Source organism: Oryzias latipes, chromosome 13 (genome assembly GCF_002234675.1).
Source record: "Oryzias latipes chromosome 13, ASM223467v1".
In the NCBI taxonomy this organism is placed as follows: Eukaryota; Metazoa; Chordata; class Actinopteri; order Beloniformes; family Adrianichthyidae; genus Oryzias; species Oryzias latipes.
In genome coordinates, this window is record NC_019871.2 from 28,825,520 (window position 1) to 28,853,462 (window position 27,943).

At 40.7% G+C, this 27,943-nt stretch overlaps 1 protein-coding gene across 3 annotated transcripts in view; it reads left to right on the forward strand.

Annotated features, from left to right (window-relative positions):
• st3gal4 (ST3 beta-galactoside alpha-2,3-sialyltransferase 4) overlaps positions 1-11,212 on the forward strand; it is a 43,844-nt gene extending 32,632 nt beyond the window's left edge. For all 3 annotated transcript variants that reach the window (XM_023961430.1, XM_023961432.1, XM_023961429.1), the window contains exons 7-11: positions 72-167; positions 3,787-3,976; positions 5,800-5,937; positions 10,282-10,434; positions 10,524-11,212. In XM_023961430.1, coding sequence (XP_023817198.1) covers positions 72-167; positions 3,787-3,976; positions 5,800-5,937; positions 10,282-10,434; positions 10,524-10,613 — 667 coding nt within the window. In that variant the 3' untranslated portion in view covers positions 10,614-11,212. The remainder of the gene's footprint in view (positions 1-71; positions 168-3,786; positions 3,977-5,799; positions 5,938-10,281; positions 10,435-10,523) is intronic.
• Positions 11,213-27,943: the final 16,731 nt, after the last annotated feature.

The following is a 27,943-nucleotide window of genomic DNA, read 5'->3' on the forward strand; positions in this document are numbered from 1 at the left end:
AGCTGGAAACCTTTAAACATTGATATAATGCAATCTGGAAATGCAAAAGTACCGTTTCATTCTTTTCACAGCCTTGAATGCAGAACGTGTGTAGTGGTGGGAAATGGCTTTGCCATCAAAAACACCTCCCTGGGAAGGATCATAAACAACTATGACGTAGTCATAAGGTAAGCATTTATGACTGAGAAGGTCATTAAACCTTAAAACAACAAAACCTGTTTTTGTGTTCTTTTATCTTCAATCTTGATCCTTCCACCTTTTTCTGACACGTGGCCTTATCTCTAGGTTTATCACGTTAGTCTTGTAATCATCATGGTGTTTTGTTGTTGTTTTTTTATGTTACATGACAATCTAAATGATATAATCCCCAGCCTTGATAAAATACAGGGCTGTGTCAGGAAGGGCATCTGTCATAAAATCTGTTCTGCTCCAGATTCAAAGATTTGAATAAAGAAATACTCAGACGAGTGTTTTTAATCAGAATTTTCTTTATATAGTTCCTCCATAAGAAAGTACTTAAAGAATATATAAAAAACACAGTTTTTATTAAAATGGGTCAGAAAAACCTTTTTTTTTTTCCTTAAACAGTTGAAGTTCCATCTAAAGAGAGGTCTACAGTACAGATCAAAGGTTTGGACCCATCTTCTCATTCAAAGAGTTTTCTTTATTTTCATGAGTATGAAAATTGTAAATACACACTGAAGCTCATCAAGAGATTGTAAAGAGTGTACAAAGCAGTAATCAAAGCAAAAGGTGGCTACTTTGAAGAACCTACAAGATGACATATTTTCAGTTGTTTCACACATTTTTGTTATGTATATAATTCCACATGTGTTCATTCACAGTTTTGATGCCTTTAGTGTGAATCTACAATTTTCATAGTCATGAAAATAAAGAAAACTCTTTGAATGAGGTGTGTCCAAACCTTTGATCTGTACTGTATGTCTAGTTAAGTGCGAGGGAAACATGTAGAAATTAGAGGAATAAAGGCGCGTCAGACCATGAAGCTTTGGGGAAAGAGCAGTGCATTCTAGAGCTATAGAATTTCATCACTAAAATTAATTCCATCATTTCCTTTGATGCTACGTTCAAACCAGGCATGTGACGGGCATTCAAGGATGGGCTTTTAGCAGTGTTCACACTGGAAGCAAGGAGGGATTTCTTTTTCTCCCCCTTACTAGCTCAAGTCTGCCAGCGATGGTTAGAAGAGACTTGGTGTGAAATGTTGAAGCAATGCAAATCTCTTGCTCCAGGCGTTTTCTTTCTCAGCTCCATTCCGATATATGACAGATAAAATTCTGGCCGGGCACAAACCGCAATTATACTTTTTATTTTTATTTTTTTCCTCCATGATCAATTTTCAGACCTGTTGGCACCTTTGGGAATGAAAAGGAATACCATCCATATGTCACTACCAAATCAGAGTCCCTGATTGGTCAAAGTTCAACCTAGTTTTACTTGCAACACGCTCTCAATTGATGCACATTTTGTACGTGGAGCATGAAAACTTGCATAGCAAGTCATGAACGCAATCGTTTTGAAAGCATGAAACGAACAATGACATAGACTTTACCTTGCACTGCGTCGCCGACACTGAACGTAGTAGCTCAAGAGATTTCTTTTTTTCCACCTGACTTTTTTTTTCTAGACTTTTTGGAACTCCAGTCACACTTCAGGCTGGGTTTACTGTGCAAACTAGTTTAGTGTATAAATTGTAGGATGGAACTGTGGCTTGCATTTGAATGACCTGACATAAGCCTTATGGACATGCCCTTTGTCCTACAGTTTAGTGTCAAGTTTCTTGCAAGACTCATGTTGTTGTGCAAGAACTCATTTTGTTTAAGGATGAAGGCCCTTGGTGAATGTGGCTTTGCAGCTGTTGAACAAACGCACACGCTGAGCTTTTATCTCTATCTAAAAGGCCGAATACACCACACCCCCTGCCCCCCTTTTAGAAGCTTATGGTTTCCTGGCCGAGCAGATTAAATATATTGACATTCAGAGTTCATTGCGTACAAACCAGGATTTCAGCAGTGTTTGACCAGGCCTCTAAATCTGTTACAGAACTTCCTATTTGACGAGGGCTATGCTGGCATGTGATTGGGATTATTGACCCAAGAAACGCGTGAAGTAAAACGAGGATCTTTTGTAAACATGGCAGGTGTTAACTGAAACGCCAAAGAGGCTTTTGATGAAATAAAAATAGTTTTTAGTGAAAGATTTCTGATGGCGGACATGTCCAAATAAAATTATGCTCAAAATTGTATTTTGAGCATTCATTTATTCAAATCGTTGTAATTTAGCTGCAGATGTAAAAAGGCCGTTTGACAAATTGTGACAGCAATTTCACTGGGCATGCCACAGGCTCTCTGCTCTGAGGGGAAAGGTGGCGGGGTGGTTCTTTGCCAGTGGGCTCGCCCACAACCCGGGTGAATTTCTAATGAACTCTTGCCGCACTGCAGAAACTGTCCAGAAATTTGACAGGATTTTAAACACATTTTTGGCTCAGGGTAGAATTTTGGGGTCTTAACTATGCCATTTCTAGGAAAATCAAAAAAACGCGGCGTGTTCTACAACACGGTTTCCGCAGAGCAGCAGTAGTTGTGGTTGGGACTTTTGGTGCAGAGCAAGCCCACCGCTTTACCTGTTACCCGTCTCTTCACATGCTTTCCTGCTAGCTTACAGCCCCAACCTAACATTAGCGGTGCATCAAAACTGGTGAGCGATATTGGATCCAGCCGTACAGCTTTGATCCAGATTCCAGCTCAGGTGAGAAACAAAGACGTCCATCGGTCCATTTATCTGCAAGTGGATGATCAGAATGGAGCAGAGCTTGTGGCCCACTGATTCGTAGATTCTCCACTACAACTGCAACTGTTTTCAAACTTCATTTTAATGTGAGCTATTTGAATAAATACTCAAAAATGTAATTGTAATATATTTATATATGCTAATCGTTGCGATATTGAATAAAGCATCAGTTCGGAGAGAATTTTCACCTCACTGCTTGTTTTTATTTTTTTATTTTTATGGATGAAGCAAAATTTCATTTTGAAGAAGCCAGTGCAGTGATGTAGAAAATTTAAGCTATGTCACCGGAACTTCTTTTTTTAGACGTGCATAATCACTCTGGCATATCACTTTTTAATGCTCACCTAGCAGCCAATCAGGATGGAGTATTTACCCGGACCATGGTATAAAATTGTATGAAAGCTTGTCTAAAATCATGACTGTTCCAGACTTTAGCTGCCATAAAATGAAACGCTGCTAGACTGTGGGCAACTGCAGGGGATCTTTCCTTTTGCAGACTAACTAGCAAAGTTTATTCTCTGAGAGGCCGAGCAAAGATCTGAGGAGAGTACTGATGAGGTCTTGCGTCCTGGTTTTGTTCAGGAGCTGAGCGGCAGCTTACTGCAGGCTGCCTTGTAAAACAATTAGACCATTACAGTAGTCTAATCTGTTCCAAGACGGCATTCTTTGGAATCTAGCAATGGTTGTAAAATTGAAAAAATTCTATACTCAACCTATAAAGATTACCACCCTTTAGTCTCACCATCCAGCGGTCAAAGCCGAACTTCTTAAGTGCTTTGGCTTTTAAGGTGGAAGTGCGCCAACTAAGTATTCGCCATTTACTGTTTTACTTTATAAACGTGTGAATATGAATAATGTATTATTGCAAGCGGCATGATGGGTACAAAGTGCCTTAACTCTGGAAATGTTATAGCTGGAGAAAGATATTCTAATTTTGTGATGTACCCTTATTTTGTGGTATTCTCTTGCTTCCAGGTTAAATGATGCTCCAGTTAGGGGCTATGAGGAGGATGTGGGAAACAAGACCACTTTGAGGATATTTTATCCCGAGTCGGCCTCCTCCAACCCCAGGTTGCACAATGAGGAGGACACACTGATGGTCTTGGTGCCTTTTAAACCAGATGATCTTCGCTGGCTTAAAGAGATCCTCTATGATGAGAAAAGGGTACAGGATACTATTACGAAGGAATTCATTACCACACGGTTCAGTTTCTTCATTTCCCTCTTTACCACACAGTTTAGTTTTTTCCAGAAACCTCACTTGAATGCAGCTTCCATTGCGTCTTCTCATTCTGGTTAATGGTTGCTAGGTTATCACCTGCTAATTTGCTCATTTAGTGTTCCCGGGGGTGTAAAGATCAGAGCCTGTGTTGCAGCTTCTGGCAGATGGAATCACTAGCCGCGGTTACATGGGCAAAATATCTTGATCGGATCAATGGTCAGATTAGAACTAACGTTCACATGGTCACACTTTCAGTCGGAATAAATCATTTGGGCATGCACAGTAGTGTTGAAAATACCAGAAGAGGAAATGAGTTCCACTGTTCACAAAGTGAGCTGCCATATACATTCATGCAGCAGCTCCGTAATATACGAGATGATCTTCTAAACGTGCTTTTATTAATTTTATATTATGAAGCGCCTGTTCGCTCATTTTATTTTTAATCCGTGTGGTCAGTGCTTTTATTTGTGGAAGAACGGAGCTGGAAGAAGACGGGGGTTTGGAGTGGGATAACACACGCTAACAACATTAGCCTTGTTTGATGAACACAAAATCCCTACGGGAAATGCTGCAATCTGCATCTTGGCTGCAGGTAAATGTGTGGGAATAACATCAGTCTTTATTTTGTCGGGACACGACTGGAAACACAAATCCACATGATTGTTTGAACAGTTTCTAAAGACTAAGCGGAAGCTCACACACGGTTCTCCTGAGTCCGGCAGCCGCCAACCCAGAGCGGCGGGTCGGAAACCTCCCCCACACGTAACAAAGCCCCTCCTCCCTGTCCGCAAACACAAAGCTATAAGTCCGGCTGCTGTGCTCAGACACGGTTCACTCGGGTGGAGCAGCCAGTTGGTCCTGTATGAGCTCCAAAGCTTTCTCTGGAGCACTGCACCTTCAATGCATGACGTAAACCAGAGCAGTAGTGACACATGATCAGAATTAACTGTTTACCAGCAACATGATCAGATAAACAATCAGCATAACCCAGCCACTGGATCGGAAATCAATTTTGATCCGAACGAGTCTGATCGGGGCAGAGTATTCCGAACGGCGTTTTTACGTGACGAATTTTTCTTCCGATCAGGCATTCTTTCTGATTGCTTTTGTCCATGTAAACACAGCTAATGTATTCGTCCAATCACCTACACCACATGTGTCAAACTCGAGGCCTGGGGTCCAAATGTGGCCCACCATGTCACTTTGTGGCCCACAAGAGCATAAAAGTTTTTAATTTCTTAAAAGATTTTTTTTTTTTTTTTTTAGTTTATTACAGATCTGTGTAGCTGTTGTAATTATTCAGTGTTTGCAGGTCTTATATGTGTATGCAGAGAAACTGTCATCAAACCATCAGTTGGATGCAAGGTTGTGTGCAGCCTTTTTTTTGTAAAATGTTACACTAATACATGTTCTTTCTAGCTCAGTTTTATTTGTCTTTATTCACTTGGACAGTTTGATCTTTCATTAATGGAGTAATGTGGATTTTAATAAGCAGACACAATTTAAAAAGATTTATGTTAGAGTAACACGCAAACACATGTTTTCTATGCAACTGGAATTGTCACTTTAAAAAGTTATGAGTTATTTAACATTAAGGAGTAGTTACATTTATAAGTTATATCTGGCCCTTTTAGGACAGCCACTCTGCTGACGTGGCCATCAGTGAAAATGAGTTCGACACCTTGACCTACATAATTTTAGAAATCGTTTTGTTCTCCTGACGTGAGAAAACATTCATTCTCTTTATCTCTGTGCTGTCTTTCAAGGTCAGGAAAGGCTTTTGGAAGCCCCCTCCTCTAATCTGGCTGGGTCAAAGTAGTAAAGTGAGAGTGTTGGACCCATACTTCATGCAGCAGACTGCAAACAAACTGCTCCAGTTTCCTCTGGCACCAAAAAAGGGTCAGGTAAGGGATTCTTTGTGTTTGGTCACAAGGCTGATACTTTGAAAATGAGTTTATATTTTTATACCCTGATGTCCTTAACCAAAATTCTACCATTTTAAGCTCTTTTTAAACTTGGTTGCAGTGAATTTTCTTATACACTTTTTGTTTTTCCACTCATGGTTTGGGCATTCAGATTACTTGCTATTTTATTTCATGTTGGTTCAAAAAGCCTTCTATGTTGAAAAGAAGAACGGATTGTAGATTAGACTGTTTTGGAGTTCTGGAACTCTGGCACCAGATCAGGAACTCATCCTATCAAGGCCAAGAAGCAAATGCATTGGCTCTCCTTGAAAAACCAATTATGTCCGAAGTGTTGTGTACATACTTCAAATGACAGCTCCCACAGTTGCATATCTGAAGAGCAAATAACTTGATTACATTTATTTTTCCTCTAGCAGTCCTCAAGTTTAGTGGAGGTGAGGTTAAAGCAGAAATAGCCAACCTCATTCTCTGGCAAACCTGTTCATACTTGCTGCATAAGACCCCAGGGAAGGTTAGTTTTTATCGGGCCTTCTTCTAACCTTTTTTTTAATCTTTATTTTTTATTGTTTTGGATTGGGTGAGAGTTGGGGGGGGGGGGGGGGGGGGGTTGTATAGCAGACAACAGTACTTTACAGTAGTTTACTTCCTGCTCCACCAAAAGGAAGTCAATTCCAGTGCCAATGTTTTGCAATTCAGTGTTGGAACCAGACATCAGTAAGCAGTGATTAGGCAGTGATTTCTTTTTTTTCTTTGAAGCAGCTATCATTGGCTACACCAAATCTGTCAACCCTTTGAACGTTCAACGTAGGGGGCCAGCAGGAAAGCAGGAATTTAGATTAAACTTGCGTCTTCCTCGGCACACATACCGTATTCCCCGTCTCACGCTTACCCTTTCTGCTGGAGCACCCCTAGTGGCCGTTAGAAAAAATGCATTATAAAAAAGAAAAAAATTGCATCATTGAATAAGCCGCAGTATTGAAAGCGGGTGACAAAAGTAGGGATTTATAATCCAGAAATTACGGTAGTCAATTGTTTAAATTCTGCTGCTTAAAAAGATGAGAGGCTTGTGATTTTTCACCTTAGGTTTACCTCAGCTGAGATAAAATGAGAAAAGGATATCTAGAAAATCAGCACTGTCTGATTTTTAAAGAATTAATTTGTAAACTATGGTGGAAAATGAGTATTTGGTCAATAAACAAAAATTCAACTCAATACTTTGCTGTCATTGCCAACAAAGGGTATATAACAGTCAGACATTTTCTGTAAGTCTTCACAAGGTTTTACAAACTATTGCTGGTATTGTTGGCCCATTCCTCCATCCAGTTCTCCTCTAGAGCAGTGATGTTTTGGGGCTGTTGCTGGGCTTTCAACCAGAGGGCTGCATTGGGATTGGGTCCCGGTGGGTCCCGCGGGACCCAACGCAAATCTCGCGGGATTGGGTGGTTTGAATTGTACTGCGGGCGGGAGCGGGCGGCAAAAAATAAACTCCGGGATCAGTTTTGCCATGAATATCTCATGAATATATATTAGCGGACTACGTTAGGCTGTGCGGCTGTTGGAGTCTTATGTACTGAAGCTCTGTGAAGGCACCAGGTATAGACGCCCAATGGCCTGTGTCATCTAACCTGTTGTTGGGGGTGTGCAACGCCCCGCCCCGCCTCTTAGAAATTGTGTTCTTTAAAGCCTGATACCGCGGTCGCGTATGGGCGGAGCTATCAGCTAAAGTTCTGGTCTGATCGCTGCATGGAGCGATGTGTTTATCAATGCATGGTAGACACAGAGAATGTGGAGAGATCAGGTTTATTATTTTGAATAGTTCTATTTGGTAATCATGTTTCCATGTTTGAGTTCATAAAATCATCCCAGAGAAAGTCTCTGCTTCAAGTCCTCCAGTGAAAGCTGCGTTTCAATATGACGCCCGTGTTTCAATCTCTCTGACAGAGTTTAAAGCCAAAGCCCCTCCCCCGCCTCTCTACCTGCTTTTCCTCTCTACCTGTTCACCTGTTCACATCCTCTGCAGCTTAGAGTTATTTTCCCCGCGCTCCCAGTGTATATTTTGCACAGAGCGCAAAATACGGTCATAGCTGGTTAACACGTTAGTCGGAACGCTCTAGCGCAGCAGAAGGATGAAAGAGCTGTCAATCTATCTGGCAACACTGCGCGGGATAAGGAAGAAGCGGAGGTTTCCTGACAGGGACATGATGTCAATTGATGAAGCAGAAAAGAACCTCAAACGAGGTTCATCGTGAGACACGCATGGTGTTCAGATCTGCGTGCCGATGCCCCACTGAGGCGCAAAAACGGGAAAAGGCTGAAGCTAAAAAAAAAAAAGTATTTTTCCGTCAGGAAAAAATTAATTCATAGATTTTCAGCTCTGTTGAACCATTAATGTTTTTCTTCCCCCATAAATTCAAATGACTTTGACCTGCATCTTTACCAGCTGGTTCAGCGCGCTTCAGGCCGTCTGTCTGCGCGCAGACATACGCACACTTTTTTACCGAACAGGATTTGTGAAAATATATTTAATGATGATGTTGCACATTACACAAAAGAGGAATGCATGAAAAGATGAGTCTGGGGGAGGGACATGAATCTCTTTAATATCAATACAAATACGTGTTTTTTTCCTGTGGGACGGGAGACGATACAAAATCAATGCATCTCTATTACTGTGCGGGAATTAATTCACTGAGTTTTGCGGTTGCGGGCGGGAGTGGACATGCATATTGCGGGAGCGGGCGGGAGTGGACATGCATATTGCGGGAGCGGGCGGGATTGGTCAGAAATTCGGCGGGTGCGGGCGGGAGCGAGATGAGAAAAATAGTCCCGCGCAGGGCTCTACTTTCAACTCCTCCAAAGATTCATGGGGTTGAGATCTGGAGCCTGAATAGCCACTCCAGGACCTTGCAAGGGAAGTGTCACATGTCCCAGGAATGGGTGGACCAAAGACCAAGTTTCCAGTATCATTTTATTATTTTTTAAAGGAATTTATTTGTTCTCAAATTCTTAATTTTTTTCCAGTAATTTTTTAGCATGTTTTTTTTTTTTTTTACACATACCACAGCTGAAAAAAAGAAAACCACTTAATTGTCATGTTTTGATCTGGTTTCTATGACAAATACTTTCTATTGGGAATATTAAATCGAGTAAAAATTATCCGGCAAAAGTGATGGTGTAGCTTTTAATAGCGAATAGCATTAAAAAAAACAAAAAAAAGTTGGTTTGGTGTCCAAATTCCTCTTATAATCAAGGGTACAAGATAGTCCCACACTACATAGCTCTTAGTTAGGGAGTAGTGAAGGATTTTGGACATAACTAAAACCTGCTGTAGTCCTGACTAGCAGAAGCAGCTGAAGGACGGCGGTCAGCTGGAATTAAGCAGCCAGTAATCAAGTCTGCGCTTCAGATTTCAGCATTTCTCTCAAAGTCTGTTTGACTGCATGTCACTTTTCCACATTCCAAATGCACTATACTAATGAATGTTACACAGTGATCTTTCACTTGGTCAGGACACCAATGTTTCCACTTCTCTGGTTGCTGCTAAGAATAAATCAATTGTTTCCTTGTCAGAAGACATCCTAATTGGAATATTTGCACAGGATTGTTTGAGCATTCAGAGGTTACATGTTGACGGTATCATCAATTTAGATTTGTTTTTTTTTGGTTTTGTAGTTCTTGCTTACAGAGTTGGATTATTTTTTTTATAAATACATTGCAAATACCTTAACATTAAAAATATAAAAATAAATATTGCAATTGAACGAATCATCTTTTGTCTGAAATGTGATCCAGATTTTTATTTTCTTTAATATTACATTTGAAAGACCCGCATAAGAAAAAATCCGGACTTTGGGGTGTTTTAAACCTGTTCTTGCAGCATTTTTCTAATGGAGGACATGTGTAAAGAATATTAAGCTTGAAATCGTTGCAAATCAGGAGCAGATGAAAAAATGGTGATGGAAAAAGCTTGTAGCTGTGATGTAGGTGCTACAGCCAGCGTTCCTCCATTCTGATGCATCCACTTGCAGACAAAGTGATCCAAATTAAATAATTAAAAGACCATTGAAAACAATGGAATTAAATCAGAAGATGACTGGAGTAGGACTTTAAGCCTTTTACTTTCACTTCCATCTAGTGGACATTTGAAGTATGTACAGTAAACAGTTTGGTTGTTGGACAATTTTACTCCTTTTTTCCCTCCAATCAAATCTAACCTAAGCACTTTGGTTGAATATTTGGTATTATATATGAGCACCTAAACATGTGAATTTACAGTCTTTAAATCAAACACTTTAACCTGCTGTCCTCTGCTGTTTCTCGCAGAACCATTTTCATCCCACCACAGGGCTTCTTGCTGTGTTTGTGGCTCTCAATTACTGTGACATGGTCCACATTGCTGGTTTTGGTTATCCCCCAAAGAGTGACAAGCGGCAACCCATCCATTACTATGGATACCATACTATGAAATCTATGAAGGTGAGTGGAGTTGACTAAAACAGTTAAAAATGTGATCTCTGATTTGAACAAAAGATTGTTGTTGTTTTTTTTTAAATCTGTTCTTGCAGAACTCTCCACATGATGTCAGTCGTGAAGGCCGAGCCTTGAAAAGGTTGGAGGATTCAGGAGCGGTCATGTACCTGCACCGACACCTGTGACACTGGCTGCTCCAGTTCTGCTCCCTTTACTTTATAGCCACTGCACAATGAGCAGATATTGCATTAGAATGTATTTTCATTTGGTTTCTGACCTAAAATGGATAAACTGATTTTTGCCTTGGGACTTGTGAATTAAAGTGGTTCAAATCAAATGAGGGGTAGCATAACGACTTCAATGTGAGGTTTACTGTGATACTTTAGCTGAGCTTTCTCACCTACACGACTCTTACTACAGTTCAAGACTAATTCCAGTCTTTGGCGGCAGACAGGAAATCCTGTTACACTTTAAGAAAACCTTGTAGATTTGCAGCTCTGAAAATGTTTGTTTCTTTAAAGATTTCATGTAGATTTCTAAGCTGGTGCGTTAATCTTTCTGCAGTTGTCAAATTATTTTGGCTCCAAGTTTGTAGAATCTTTTTTCCCCCCTGCATTTTAAATAAACATAACCTACAGCTTTATTTTACCCTGTAGCCTGGACTGATATTGATATTTACTAATTTACATAAATATGGCAAACTTGTCGTCAAATGTATTTTTGTATTCAGATAAAATGTATTTTTTTATGATTTTCTTTTTTAAATTAAAGGCATTTAACTGAACTGTATGCAATCTTTCAATTGTCTGCAAATGTATTTGTCACAAAGCGGGCTCAACACCAGCTGAATTGTAGCTGAACCAGGGCTTGAATTGTTAAGTTTACAGGAACTCTTTAACCACTAGGTGGCAGATTCCTCTGCATTAACAGGAGTTCAGATTGAGTCTCCTAAATGCACATTTAGGTTGACCTCCAAACTCTCAAATGACACATTGAGTTTGGATCTTAGATGTTGTTTTAGATGTTTGGTACGGTGACCGAGGCCTAAAAATAATGGCAAACAAGAAAATAGAAAAATAAAAATGACCTCAGTTTTTCCTAGAGGTAATTACTTGACTTCCAGGTCTTGATGTCTCTGGTGCAGGCATTAAGTTTCTCTATATGGTCTTTCTGGTCAGATTTAATGGATAAATAAAACCACGCATCATCCGTATAACTGAAAATTAAGAGCAGGAAGGACCTTCAAGTGTTAAACGCAGTTTCTTTTTGTAGTTCGGTTTTAGTTTTGAATGTTGCACACTCCACCAGCAGCATCTTGAGACAATGTTCCTGCCAGTGCACACACAAGGCCTTTAGATTGATTCATTGGATTCTGTTCCTTAGGTTTCTGAAAGCAGCTCCTCATCATAACCCCATCATAGCATTGATCTCTGATGTAATTTAACTGAAACAAGTAAACCAACACTTGAAATGACAGAAACTAAACTGATTTACAGCCACGTTGTATGGCCGTAAAAAAATAATAAAATGGCGGCTTTCTGTTGCTTTTATCACCATAGCAACAAATATGTTTTGGTCGCCTGAGGATACCAAACAGATCGTAAGTTTCAGAAGAGTCAGCCAAAGGAAACTTTGGGACTTTTTAGCTGGTACTAAAGGTGTTTTTATTGAGAAGTCAAGATGGCAGAGCCTTCCTGAGGTCAAACGCCAAAACTCCACGGATGGTTGTAGACTCAAGCTGGCGTCGTGTGTAAAGGTTTGTGTAAATCGCTCAAATTCTTTGGAAAAACGTGGAAATAGACCACAATGTATCGCGTTTGAACAATTTTTAAGACACTATCAGCATTTTCATCATCAGATCACAGTGGATTCATAAATAATCATCGTAAAACGCTCATATCAATTTGCTGTAGTAATTAGGGATTATGGTTGGAATTCAGATGTAGCCCAAATCTAGGATTTTGCCAGAAAATGGCCGCCAAGTCATAGTCAGTGTACTCCCTAACTACTAAAAAACTATATAGTGCTGGAATATCTAATGCCCTGGATTTTAAAAGTAATTGGGACACCATTCTCACTACTTTTTCTTTTAATATGACCATACCAATCTCACAAAGCCAAAATCTAAGCAATATGAGTGTTTTACGATGATTATTTAGGAATTTACTGTGTTCTGATGATGAAAACGTTGATGGTTTATTTAAAAAAATACATTAAAACACTTTTTTTTTCAACAAAAATTGTTCAAACGCAATGCATTGTGGTTTATATTCGCCAATGTAGTGAGCATTGATGCACACTGTTTTGTCGCCGAGACTTCTGGGAGATTTCTAAGGCACTCAATTTTGTATTTGTAAATTCGGACAGCACTGCAAAATGGCCAATGCACCATATAGTGAGTACTGAAGGAATTCGGACAAACCCTTAATGTTCTCCTGTACCCTGCCATAGACTTTCCCAGGGAGGCTGAGGAGTGTGATTCCCCTGTAGTTGGAACACACCTTTCTTAAAAAGGGGAACCACCCCCCCTTTCTGCCAGTCCACTGATACAGATAAAAAGTGAAAATCGCCAAATCTCAAACTTTGCCACGAAAGGGCTGCCAAGCCGTAGGTCGTTTGGCCATCCAATAAGAATTTCAAAAATATCTTTAGATATCCCCGATAAGTGTGTTTTGGATTCATTTATGTATTTAAAAAAATTTATTTTTGGCTCCATAAGCGATTTTCAGCCCATTCATGTTTTTTACGGTCTCGTTCGCCATGATGTCTTCGTCTGGTGGGGGTGTCCTTCTATATGCCCGAAATTCATTTTCACTGTCAAACTTTGACAGGTGACTCCGCCTCAGTCACAGTCAATTGTTTTTATATACATCACACGCTACCATCTGATGACGACCCTGAAGAAAACTGAAAAAGTCCGTAGAAACACAGGAGGGTATTCCAGGAAGCATGTTTAAACTAGCCTGACTTTAAGCCTGAACTCTGGCTGAAATCCGCCTGAACTTGCTTACTCTGGGTATGTCGGTATATATATATATATATTTTATCCAATTTTGCCAACTTAAATGAATTACTTCTATTGGTAACAAGTAATTGAGTTAAATTTATTCAACCTAATTTCTTTCGTCTATAAAACTTAGTGTTTATTCAACTCAAATTTACATATTTATTTAACTAAATGTCATATTCAATCCAATTCAATTAATATTTTTTCCATCTTAATGAATTATAATTCTTGAACTCTCATATGTCTAAGTTTGAGCCGGCAGATATACTCATTTTTATAACAATAAAAAGAACAAAATTTTATGTGAATGGAGAGTTCATCCATTTTAGAATTATCCAATATTGTCATTACTTCACATGGGTGTAGGGGTGCTATATAAACTCGATATCTTCTCCCTCCCTCTTACTCATGGTGCAGAGACTTGAGCAAAGTAGGACAAAATAACTCGGCAAAACATGGTAAAACACAGTAAAACAGCTAAACAACTAAACACATTTGGTAAAAACCCACACTTGAACCCAAATCCGTCCAGACAGGCAAAGGGAATGGTATCCCAGAATCCCTTGCGGTGCCACTCTAACAGCAGCACCAAAGTTACATCTACTTAATTGAATTAATTTGAATGAAAGTAAAATAACTGTCTGAAAACTATGTGTTATTTTTAAACTGACTTAACAAAAAAATGATTTTTAATTATCTTAACTGAAGCAAATAATTAAGTTAGATCAACAAAGTTTATCTTTCCAACATCCGAATGTGGTCTTATCACCTTCTCACGGTGGAAAAAGTATTATTTGAGCTTCTTATCCACTAAATTATCTTCAAATGGACACGCCATGCTGCTTCACCTCTCTGAAAACAAACTAAGCTTCAACTAAACCTGCTCCGGACCAGGTTATGTTTAGAGAATGAGTTGCCATGGCAACTTGACATACCCTGAAACACACCTCCATTTCTGGAACCGAAAGCTGAGGTTATCAACTTCCTTAGCCTCAAACTTACCGTGGGAGCTAGCATAACCTGCTTCCTGGAATACCCCGCAGGTGTGTGAAAAACACAACACATGTCTGATAACAAAAGAAGTTTGGTGATGGCACTCACAGTCGCAATAAGGTGTGGTAAATGCTGAAGAGCTTGTTTAATCATCAATATTATTGAGATGATGACCAATTCTTTGAGTTTTAAGCATAGTCCAGCTGAAACTCAATCACCTCAGAGGTCACTTGAATCACTAATCCCTGTCTTAGAAGGCCAGTGCCTTCTCCATTAGGCCACTGAGGTTTGATGATGGCCATGTCCTGCTTTCAATTGGAGAAGTGCCCTAATGGGTAACTCAATTGTCCTCCTGGGGGACTTCAATGCCCACGTGGGCTATGACAGTGGCACCTGGAGGAGCGTGATTGGTAGCAATGGCCTTCCTGATCTGAACCCGAGAGGTGTTTTGTTGTTGGACTTCTGTCCTCGTCATAGTAAAGAGAAGGGCACAGCTGTCCACTGATCACTACCTGGTGGTAAGTTGGATTCACTGGAGGCCGGAAAGACTTGGGACACCCGTCAAGTGAGTGCCTCAGAAGTGGAAAGCAGTTCTCTGCAGGCACCGTTTTCCGTGCAGGTGGGGAGCTGTTAAATTCGACAGGGGACTTTGTCAGTCCCACCGACAAGCCTTCTTTTCAGGAAGCACAGGATGAAGACTTTGGGGTGAGGCTTTTCCATCACCCAGGCTGAAGTCATTGAGGTGGTCAATGAGCTCACCCTTGAGTACCTCAAGTCTATGGATGCTGTTGGAGTGTCTTGGATGACACATCTCTGCAGCATCGCGTGGCAGTCAGGAACTGCACCACTTGACTGGCAGATAGGGGTGTGTTCAAACTACAGGGGAATCACACTCAGCCCAAACAAAAATGTATTTTCCTATATACGAAACATAGTTTGTAAGATATTAAAAAGTACATTTTGCAATCATTTTCATAGATATTAAATACACCAAACATAAAAATTATTTTAAAAAGTTCCTTGAAAGGATATTTAGAATCTTCTTGATTAGCCTATTAGTTATTGATTAAATTTTTTTTCCAAAGGTACAGAATCTTTTTACAGACACACAAATCTCCTGCTACAAATACAAAACTTTCTTACAGATGAACAATACTTTAGCAAGAAGTCTAACTTCATACGTTAAGCCGTGCCGAAAGCGTGAGAGAGAACGTGTTTCTGCTCTGATGCAACAATAAAAACACCAGGACGTAATTTTAGATTTATTTATTCTCTATCGGATCAACTGAATTATTTCTTTCTTGTGTTAACAAGAAAAATATAAAATAAAATGTAAATTAATACATATTGTTTTCATGCAGACCTTTTATCATTAATTTATCATAATAGACTACACAAAACACACAGGAGACAAAACAAACTTTATAGTTTTTTTAATCTTATTTTACTTTATTCATTTTTATTTAAGAAGCATTAGTTAAAAGAGAGCTCTAAACCCTTTCTTTGTTTACATCTTTTATTTATATGATTCAATGCTTAATACATTTGGTTCTTAAGCAGGACATAGAGACCAACATGCAACACAAAAGGGTAAAGTAGGGGGGAGATAGGTGAGATGCAGGTGTATGGTACCGATTTTTTCATTTTTTCACCTCCCCCACACCTGGGCACTGCGCAGGGAGCACGTTAGTGCGGTTAATGTGATAAGTGCACGGTCCTTGCATTCAGCCTGGCTGTTAGAAATTGTGTAGGCATCCTATGGGGTCTAATGGACATTTATGTAATACATGCACATGCGTGTCCATTCATGCGGGGTCAGTAAGGGGCATTACCCGCACATTACTTACCACTATTCTAGAGTGTGGCGTAAGGACACTGTACAACAGCGTCACCTGTACGTCACATGTGCATATAACTTACATTATACTTACGAATACTTCACAAAACACTTACCGCACGCATGACACACCTAGTACTCGGTAAAAATGTATTTCTGGCAAAGTGAATGACCCCCCCCAAGAAAAACAAAACAAAAAACAAAACAATGACATCACAGCGAGTGATGGCGGGTGGCGCGTAGAGGCAGGTGGTAAGGGTGGAAGGGGCTGATGTTATTGGCACATATTTATATCTGTTAGAAATTCATGTTGACCGCACATAATACATGTGGTAAGTGCGTCCGAGGTTGAATTTTGTTGTTGGTTGCACGTATTCAAAATTAAAGTCCCATAAGTTGTCACACACCTACATGTGTGACATTTGTTCTCCACATTTGGCCCATTCCCTGGGAGAGCGGTGAGCTGCAGACACAGCAGCGCTCAGGAACCATTTGGTGTGTTTAACCCCGACCCTAAAATGAATCCTAACCTAAACCATTCCTCCGGGTCCATGTGGCCAAAATATTAAGAAAATTATGTGCGAATAGTCACTTTCTTAATAAAAATATAAATCGATGACCCAAACTAGCATGCTAGCATCCACTTTAGCACCCACTTCATACTTCCCAGCCTGATTTCTTTATATTAGAATGTGATTACTAACCTGCACAAGCTGACTCCTCCCCATCATAAAATATTGCTGTCATCATTTTTGCGGTTGATTGTAAAACATTGTGTCCCCTTTTGTTATTCTTTGCGTGCCTGTTTGGACCTTCTCATTACTTCACTCAGCAAGACGGGCAAGACTCGGTGCATAGTAATGGTGCATGTGTGTCACGTCGTATGTCACATGACGGCCAACCCAGTAATCCATTGCGACTTTATGCTACTGAGCAGCGTCCTGCACCTATAGCAGTATGATTTTATGAGGAAAAGGGCAGTTCTGCTCCAGTCCAAATGGACTATTTAACCTGTTTTAATCTCTTACCTTTTCAACTAATGTAGTACTTTAAAGGTTTTGAGTAAAAACTGTGAAAAAGAAAGAATCAAGCTCTGCAAGGTTTTTGGGTGGCTCTGAAAAGAGCCATTGTGGGTCGGTCCTTGGAAGGCGAACAGTGGGTTAATGCTCCTACTATGAAATGTAAACATGACAACATTGGTGAAGAAACAAATGTTAAAGAATCTATACATGTAAATGAATTTGTATAATGTGCTTTGAGGATGTTGTCTCTGAATTGTAACTAGATATTGATGTGCAGCAGAAGAATCTAAAATAAGCTTTAAGCTTATTCCACTGATTCACACAGGTGGTTTGGCAGAGAGTTTGTGTGCTAGATGCTCCTTCTGATGCAACCCTGTATTGTCAAGGCAGAGGGAGACCCAGAGAGGCAGTGTGATGGGTGGATTTGAGATTATTATCTTTTTAGCGGTTTTGCCTCCTCTGGGAAGCAAACCAAGGTTTGGTGTGCAGCAGTGCTAAATTCAGCCAACAGAGCTGTAATGTGTAAATTTTGCCTTCAGTTAGTGCAGTGCTTCTCAATTATTTTTTGCAAGTTCCCCTCTAGGAAAAAGAAAATGTTTTGCACCCCCCCCTAACCCCCCCATCCAAAATCAAATACTTTTTTTCAAATGTTATTACATATATTTTATAATAAAGTTGCTCAATAGCCCTGGCCCTATTGTCCTGCTACAACAAAGATGATCTTCCTGTTGACGGTCCGTTGGCAGCCATCCCACTACATGTCTGCATTTAAAGCACGAAGAGATCATTTCTCATTAAAATGCACAAAAAAACAGATTTTTTCTTTAGAAATACATTTGTAGTTCACTCTCTGTTAATACAAAAAGATTGAGATACTCTGTCAAATTTAAACATTTATCAGAAGAGTTATTGTGGCAAGTAGTCCAAATCTGTGAAGCTCTTTCTAACTTTACCAAGTTCTCCGAGTCCTGCACTCTGATTTGGTTGACTCCGCCTCCTCTAACCCTCCCTCTACCCCCCTAGTTCCATTATCGGACACAGATCAGTTTTGACACAAGTTTCTCGCAAGGAATGTGTCATAAGTCCGAGGGCACCAGCAGATTCCAGCACACGCAGAAGCACATTTGAGCAGTTGTAATCACAGATTTGAAGTTGTAACTCTAAGTGAACACATTCAAATGTTGTAATTTAGTTTGTCAAACTTTACAGCAGAAGATTTTTACACACAGATGCACATTTTTAGTGTGCAAGTTCTCACATTCTATATTACAAGTTCTTACATCAAATCTAAAAGTGCGTTCTTTTTGGAACATATTTACCTTCATACCCACTACCCCTCCCCTATCCTTCTCTCACACACACGAGCCGCGTGTGACAGGGGACAGGAGGAGCTGCAGGGACAGCAGTTCACAGGTTTCAGGCCAGTGGCGGTTCTACACTAACTTATAAACTCGTATTACAGGGGGGTCAAACTCGGTCACACAGGGGCCTAAATTAAAAACACGCTTTAGGTTTTGGGCCGAAGAAGATAAACATTTACTGAACACACTAAAGCTAAACTTTTAAACGTTTAATACTGAACTTTTTGAAGATAAATATGAATTAAAACAGACAGGAACATTAATCCAGAATAACTCAAGTTAAACCGTAACCCTTGTGCTATCTCAGATGACCCCACCCTTACATTGACGTGTTCTCCCTACCATGACAAAGGTGGATAAAGGTGGAAAGATTTCATGTAATCCATGGACACCAGTGAAGATCACAAATCACTGAAGAAAAAAGGTTCAGAGCACTGTCTAGTGGGTCTAGATGACCCAACTCCCAATGGTAAAGTGGCTAGGATAGCACAAATTAAATAACATATAATATTTTGCTCTCCATGAAAATATATTCTGTCAAAATTATACAAATATGAACATGCTGCAGAACAAAACAAACAAAGTCTGAAAATATTGTTAACAAGAAATTACAAATCAAATAATTCCGCTTTCTTTGCTCTTTTATCATTTTTTAGAGCTGGACTCCTGCATCGTTTTTAGCAATAATTTCTTGGTGTGTGATGTCCTGAGTGTGTCTGATTGGATCTAAAAAAAAACTTAGTGTGAATACTATTTTTAGGTCTTATAAAACATTACAAACTATATTATGGAACACATCAGTGGGATTACTCCAAAAATATTTGGCATTTCCCTAATTTTGTGCAAAACCAACAGCAGAAATCCTCCAAAAAACCTCAATCCATTCATAAAAAATGGTCTATAATTTATTTATGATGTCCTGAAGTGCAGCTGTTTTACTGCATTACCTGCGGTTTCTATGTCAAATATTGACACCAACTAAACGACAGAAAAGACACGTAATAAAAATATCTACAATAGTTGGTAAATAATGGCGGATGGGGTAGGGGACAGATGGTCCGAGGTCCCACCTTCCTTGTGAAATGCATGTGTGTGTGTTTGTGTTGGAGTGTATATTTTGTGGGGTAAACAGTGTGTGTACTAAGGGGGTGCAGTTGAAATTGGCGGGTAGGGCACTGAGAGGACATCTCTTGATTACTCACAGTGATGTCCAGGCAGCCCCCCCTACCAAGGGTCCTACATGTCTAAGGTGCAATTAAAACCGAGAGAGGGGGGGGGGCTATTCCATACAGTAAACATGAGAGAGGGAACATTGTCAAGTATCTCCTCCCCCCAAGGTGCATCGCAGGCTGAACCCCCCCCCCATCACCCTAATAAGAGATTATGTGAGGAAGTAGGTAAATCGGACAGCTGGTAGACTGTCCCCTGGTAGTTAAACAGCCCCCCCAGCATAGGGCTCAGGTCTCCTCAGCTCAAGGGTCCCATCCCCCAAAGCACTAACCATCCAGGCCCCACACCACCCACCCCACACAGAGAGAGAGAGGAGCCAGAAAGCACCAGCCCCCCGGAGCAAGCCCAGGCCCCCGCCCCAGACCACTGATTGCCTCAGAGGAGACCCCAACCCATCAAACCTCCAAACTCTCGTACCGAAGGTGGACCCTTCCCCCCCTCCTAGGCAGCCCCCTTAAGGACGGGGCCAAAAGCCCCCCGCAACCCCCCAGACCCCGCAGCCATGGTAGGTGTCACCTAAAGCGACCGTGGCCCAGAGCCAGGGAAGGAGTGATCCCAGCCCCAGGTGCAGATGGGCAGCCCATCCCCCCCGAGCAGGTTCTGGGTCTCCAAAAGTTTTACAGTAAATGAAGTTCTGAGGTGGGTTCAAGGAAATCATACTCATTGCATGTCTCACAGGTCGAGACCCAGGCTACAGTCCTAGGGCTTCCATCTCAGTTTTCATCCAGATCCTCTGCTGGGGAGAGCAGTTCCAGCTGCTGAGGTTCTTCCAATGACTGCTGCAAAAATAACATGAGTTATTGTTACGACTTACATATTTATCCCTTATGCTATCTTAGATGACCCCACCCTTACATTGATGTGCTCTCCCTACCATCACAAAAGTGGATAAAGGTGGAAAGATTTCATGTAATCCATGGACACCAGTGAAGATCACAAATCATTGAAGAAAAAAGGTTCAAAGCACTGTCTAGTGGGTCTAAATGACCCAACTCCCAAAGTGACAAGGGTTATATGAAGAACTCATTGGTAGATGGTGATACTACCATATGCAAACACTTCTCATCTCCAACATGGCTGCTGCCACGCTCAACCAGTCAGTACACAGTGCAGGTTTAGAAGTTAACAGCAATATGCTACTGAAAGCGAATAAAAAAATCGCTAACCTGTTAGAAGACATCCGCCGACTCTCCGAGGAATTGCGACAAAAGGATTCCTTGTTGCAGAACTACATGGATCTAGCGGGTAGTCAATCCCACCGGCTAGCCACGCTAAACCAAACCCTCCAGGACACACTGCCTTGGAATCCCGAGAAAACGGCGTCCTGCTCAACTCCAAATGCGGCGTCAACATGGTCGGAGGTGGTTGTACGTGGCTATCAAAAAGGTCCAAGCCGTTCCCTCTCAACTCAGGCTCCTGGATTGAACCTTGTCAATCGTTTTGCTGCGCTGGCGGATGACATCCAGACTGGGGAATCCCCACAGCGTCCTCCCCTGAATCCGAAGTGGTCAGCTGTGACGCATGAAGCCGAGCCCTCAGGTGTTACGCACGAGGCCAAGCCCTCAACAGCTCCACAAAAACTGGATCCGTATTCCTCGGCAACTGTGATCCCCCGCCGGCCAGGAGTGGAGAGGCAAATCAAGATTGATACAGAAAACACCATCTCCAGAAGGTCTCCCGTAACTTCTCAACGCAGCTCCACCTCTTCCTCACGGCGGAGGATCCTGAAAAACGCCGTACTACGTCGTTGCCCTGGGGGGCTCCCATCCCTGGAGTCACAGAGGAGCGGCTCCCTGTCGCAGCAGGAAGAGATGAAGGAAGCTTCACCTGTCCAGCCAAGTGATGTGGACTCGGCAAACTCTGAGCCCCACATGCCTCCACCTCGCCCCCTATTTGCTCCCACTGCCCTGATAGTGGGTGACAGCATCATAAGACATGTCCGATTTTTCAACGCTGTCACTCGCTGTTTTCCTGGATCTACAGTTCGGGGTATTTTGGAAAAACTTCCGGGCTTACTAGACTCACTTCCAACAACTGTTTTCCGTCTGATAGTGCATGTGGGCTGTAATGACATCTCCCGCCGGGAATCTGAAGAAACCAAAGCGGATTTCATGGACCTGTTTAAATTTTTTAAAACAATGTGGAAAGTCGGTTTTCATCAGCGGTCCTCTGCCAGGATTATCCCAAAGCACAGAACGCTTCAGTCGTCTTCTAGGTATGAACACCTGGCTACAAACTGCATGCATGACACAAAAGTGCAGTTTTATTGACAATTTTAATCTTTTCTGGAACCGCACTTCTTTTTATTGTCTGGATGGAACTCACCCAAACAGGATGGATAGTTCGATTTTATCAGCAAATATCAGATATGTCGTTCAGACATTACCACGTGACTGACTGTTTTCACAACAAAGCGCTCCTCCAGCTTCTTCTTCTGCTACTAAGGAGCCGCGCGGTTATCTCACCAGCTCCCCCTGCTGCTCAATTACCTCACAGAATCCCAACTGTTGTGCAACTAATTCCCAAAGGAAATCCCCTTTGTCAGCATACTATTGTTCATCACAACCTCAACCCATATATAATATAACTGTTTTATATAATAATAGGATTCATCCACTCAATTCCTCTTACAACCAGCTAAAGAACCATTATCCTTTTAAAAATAGGAGGTCTAGAAATCCTCATAACTTGGTCACTATTAATCTTTCATCAAACCCTGTATCATATCCTACACGCTTTGGACTTCTGAATATTAGATCCCTGGCTAACAAATCGTTTACTTGCCAGGACCTCATTACTAGCAACAACATTGATTTTCTAATGCTAACAGAATCCTGGCTCAGGGATGGAGATTGTGTCCCCCTGATAGAATCCTCCCCGCCCAATTTCTCCTTCTTTACCAAACCCAGACCCTCAGGGAGGGGTGGGGGACTTGCCATTTTATACAACAATAATTTTAACTGCACTTCAGCCACTTTTGGTGATTTTAAATCTTTTGAGTCTTTATATTTTTATATAAGTGGTTTGAGTAAAGTTTTATGTATTCTTATTTATAGGCCCCCCAAATCAACATCTGGTTTTATTGAGGAGTTTGGTGAACTTCTCTCCCTGGTCATGCCAACACATGATAAAGTTATCATTGCTGGAGATTTCAACATCCATGTGTGCTGCTCAGAAAATCAACTAGCAAGGGCATTTTTAAACATCATTGATTCTTTTAACCTTCATCGAGCTATCACTGGATCAACCCATATTAAAGGTCATACTCTAGATATTATTCTAACATGTGGGATCTCAGTCCCCAATGTGACATGTATGGATTTTGTCATGTCTGACCATAAGTGCATTTTGTTTTCTCCAGAACTAAATGCTAATCCCCCTGAGTCTAAGCCTAATTTCATTTACTCACGTGTCTTCAACTCATCTACTGCAGCAAATTTTGGAAATGTTTTCTCTGCCCCTTTGGTTTTAAATTCTGATGTAAACAGTATTTTATCAAATTTTATCTCAGCAACTGCACGCATCCTGGACCAAATTGCCCCTTTCAGGTTGAGAAAAGTCCAAAATAAAAATCTGCCTTGGTTAACTGATAGTATTCGCAACATGAAAAGAATCTGTCGCAGAGCCGAGCGCAAATGGAAAGCTTCTAAATCAACTGTGGACTTGGAAAACCTGAAAAATCACATGAATAATTTTAACCGTCAAATGAAAAAGGCAAGATCAGACTACTTCTCACAATTAATTGATGCCAATAGAAATAATCCCAGGGTACTCTTTAGAGTCATAAATCAGCTAAGTGAAGCCCCACATACTAGCAATTTACAGAGTTCCCCAGTAATCTGTGAGCAATTTGCAAATCATTTTATTAACAAAATTTCTAACATTAGGTCTCAGATATCCATTACCAGATCTTTGTCACCTCCTATTCTGTCAACTCCACCTGCGAGGCCCACAGTGGTCTTTGAAGCCTTTCAGTCAATCTCCCTCAACACTCTTTCTGAGATTGTTCATAAAATGAAACCATCCCATTGCTCTCTGGACATTATGCCAGTTAGATTTTTTAAAGAAATATATGTATCGATTAGCTCCCACATATTGTTCTTAATGAACACCTCTCTTTCAACTGGCACAGTCCCAGATGATTTTAAGGCTGCTATGATTCAGCCACTATTGAAAAAACCATCCCTGGATCCAAGTTGCTTGGAGCATTACAGACCAATCTCAAAACTGCCTTTCTTGGCTAAGATCCTGGAAAAGTTAGTGGCTGAGCAGGTAATTTCCTTTTTAAATAAAAATAAATTATTTGAGACCCTTCAATCTGGTTTCAATGCCAATCACAGCACAGAGACTGCGTTGCTGAGAGTGATGAAAGACCTTTTAATGGCTGCAGACTCAGGAAAAATAATCATTTTAGTTCTTTTAGATCTCAGTGCAGCATTTGATACAGTTGACCACTCCATTTTATTACAACGTCTAAAATCTTGGGTAGGTTATTCTGGCACAGTTTTTAGCTGGTTTTATTCTTATTTATCGGACAGGTTTTTTAATGTGTTCATCTGCAATTCTTGCTCATCTAAGGTGAAAATGACATGTGGTGTTCCCCAGGGATCGGTATTGGGACCTCTGTTATTTTCAATTTACATGTTACCACTGGGGGAGATAATTCGCCGACATAACCTTAATTTTCACTTTTATGCCGATGATACTCAACTTTACCTATCCTTTAAACCTGGTGACCTTGGTCTTTTAAAGAATCTCAATAGCTGCATTGCTGATATTAAAACCTGGATGGCCCAAAATTTTTTGCAATTGAATATGGACAAAACGGATGTAATTATTTTTGGTTCAGTTGAGGCCCGAAATGGCGTGGCTCAGAATTTGGAGTCTCTGTCTAACAATGTTTCTTCAAGCTGCAGAAATCTGGGGATGATATTTGACACCGATTTGAATTTGGAGACGCATCTTAAATCAGTAGTCAAATCTTGTTTCTGGCAACTACATAGGTTATACAGGATAACCCCTCTCCTATCAAAAAAATGTCTAGATATGGTGATTCACGCTTTATTTTTTCCCGTTTGGACTATTGTAACACACTCTACACATGCCTTTCACAGCAGAGTGTGTATCAACTCCAGTTAGTCCAAAATGCTGCCGCCAGACTTTTAACCGGAACCAGAATGAGAGACCACATCACTCCAGTTTTAGCGTCCCTGCACTGGCTCCCAGTTCGTTTTAGAATAGATTTTAAGATTTTAATGATTGCTTTTAAAGCAGTCGGTGGACTGGCCCCTAAATATATAGCCGATCTCCTCATTCCATATGTACCTGGTCGCAATCTTAGATCTTCGGCGAAAGGCCTTTTAACAATCCCACAATCTAGATTGAAAACCAGGGGTGATAGGGCCTTTTCTGTAAGAGCACCAACACTCTGGAACAGTCTCCCTGAAGAGATCAGGCTCGCTGGGTCCCTACCAGTATTTAAATCTTTTTTAAAAACCTACCTCTATAGGCGTGCTTTTAATGATTTTACTGGCTCTTAAATTTTAAACATATGATTTTATAGATTATATTGTTTCTGTTGATTTCGTTGATTTCATTGATTTTTTATTTTATTGATTTTATTGATTTCGTGGATTTTATTGATTTCACTGATTTATCGATTTTATTGATTCTAACCACTATCACCGTTTCATGTGTGTGCTGGGTTTTATTTCTCCATACTAGAAACTGTTTTTAATATTGATTTCTCCCATATTTTTGTACAGCACTTTGTAATCTTGATTTTGAAAAGTGCTATATAAATAAAGTTTATTATTATTATTATTATTATTATTATTATTATTATATGTGTTTAATGCTTGTAATTCTAGCCCAGTAAAGATAAGACCCACAGAATTTCTCCTTGGAACTAATTGGTGTATTTCCTCTGTAAGTCTAAGAATTTGGGGAAAGTGCTTGTGGAATAGACAGAAAAATGGATATTGTCATGGAATCTGTTGACCCTGTGCCACTCCAAGCTTTTTTAAGCAAGCATGCACTGGTGACAGCATGAAGGCTACCAAATTCTCAGCTCCCTTTTTGTGTTTAATATTAAGATTAAAATCCTGAACCATCAGTGACCATCTCATTAGTCTCTGGTTCGAGTTTTGCATCACGTTCAAAAAAACTAGAGGGTTGTGGTCAGTGTAAACTTTAATCGGATGGGAATTAGAACCAATGTAAACTTCAAGGTGCTGGAGTGCCAGCAACAAAGAAAGAGCTTCTTTCTCAATTGTACTGTACCGTATTTGATGAATTGTAAACTTCTTTGAAAAATAACAAAGGGGATGCTCAACACCATGTTCATCTTCCTGCAGCAGAACTGCCCCGGCACCACAATCACTGGCATCGACTTCTAATTTGAAGGGACGCTCAAAATCAGGAGCAGCCAGGACAGGGGCACTGCAAAGAACGGCTTTGACAGAGTTAAATGCATTCTGACATTCAGGTGACCAAACAAAAGATTTACGGACACTAGTCTGGCTTGTTAAGGGAGCCACAACATCTGCAAAGTTACGGCAGAAACCTCGGTAGTACCCCACCATTCCTAAGAAACGTCGGAGGTCTTTGTGGTTCTGAGGAGCTGGAAAATCGACGATAGCCTGAACTTTTGCAGTCAGAGGACGAATTTGACCCTGACCTACTTCTTTCCCCAAGTAGGTTACAGTAGCTTAACCAAAATCACATTTGGCTAAGTTCAAGGTGAGTGAAGCTCTACTTAGCCGCTCAAAAACACCAGTCAAATTTTTTAAATGTTCTTTCCAGGTTTTAGAATAGACAACAATGTCATCAAGGTAGACTTCACAGTTCTTTACTCCTGAAAGAACTTTGTTCATGAGACGTTGGAAAGTGGCGGGTACATTTCTAAGACCAAAAGGCATGACAGTGTACTGCAAAAAATGATCAGGAGTAACGAAAGCAGATATTTCAGATGCACGAGGGGTCAATGGAACTTGCCAATAGCCTTTTAGCAGATCTAACTTGGTAACAAAACGTGCTGAACCAACTCGGTCCACACAATCTTCCATGCGTGGTAAAGGGTGTGGGTCTGGTTTGTGATTTGATTCACCTTTCTGAAATCTGTGCAAAATCGAACGGTTTTGTCAGGGTACAAGCAGACAGGGAGAACTCCAGGAACTGGAACTAGTTATAGCTAATCTGTTTTCTCCAAGAGGTATTTAACTTCCTGTTGGAGCAGTGCACGTTTGGTGGAGTTAACACGATTGGCATGTTGTTTGATCGGAAAATTTTTCACCAACATCAATGTCATGGTATATGGCAGAAGTACAGGACAGATTATCTGAAAAAAGAGATGTGGTTATGGCTTAGTCTGGAAATGTCCTCCTGTGCGACTTACTTGGGTGACTTAGGCAAGATGCTAAATCATCCAGTATTCCTGAATTTTGAAGTCGAGAACATGACGGGACCTGTCGAAGACCGTCACTCTCTGGACTGTACTGAGATGGGGAACCTGTTGTGGACAGAGAAGCAACAACTTCCACAGTACGGTCAACATAAGGCTTTAACATGTTAATGTGGCACACTCTGGATTTCCTGCGTCTGTCTGGAGTGCTCACAACATAATCAGTTTCTCTAAGTTTTTCTTGGATCATATAGGTCCACCAAATTTTGCCTGGAGAACTGAACCAGGAACAGGGAGAAAAGTGAGAACTTTATCTCCAATGTCAAAATGTCTTTGCAAAACTTTCTGGTCAAATGTTCTTTTCATTTTTTTCTGTGACACAGACAGTGCTGCGAGCCACTTCACAAGCTCGATGCAACCTTTCCCTGAAAGAACTAACATAATCTAACACATTTTGTTTAGCATCACAAGAATTAGACAGAATTTTGTCTTTCAAAAGTTTCAAAGGGCCATGAACAGTGTGACCAAACACGAGCTCTGCTGGGCTGAATCCAGTGGATTCCTGAACACTGTCTCGGGTGGCTAACATCAAAAAAGGCAGACCTTCATCCCACTCTCTACCAGAGTCTAAGCAGAATTTCTTCAACATATTTTTCATCGTTT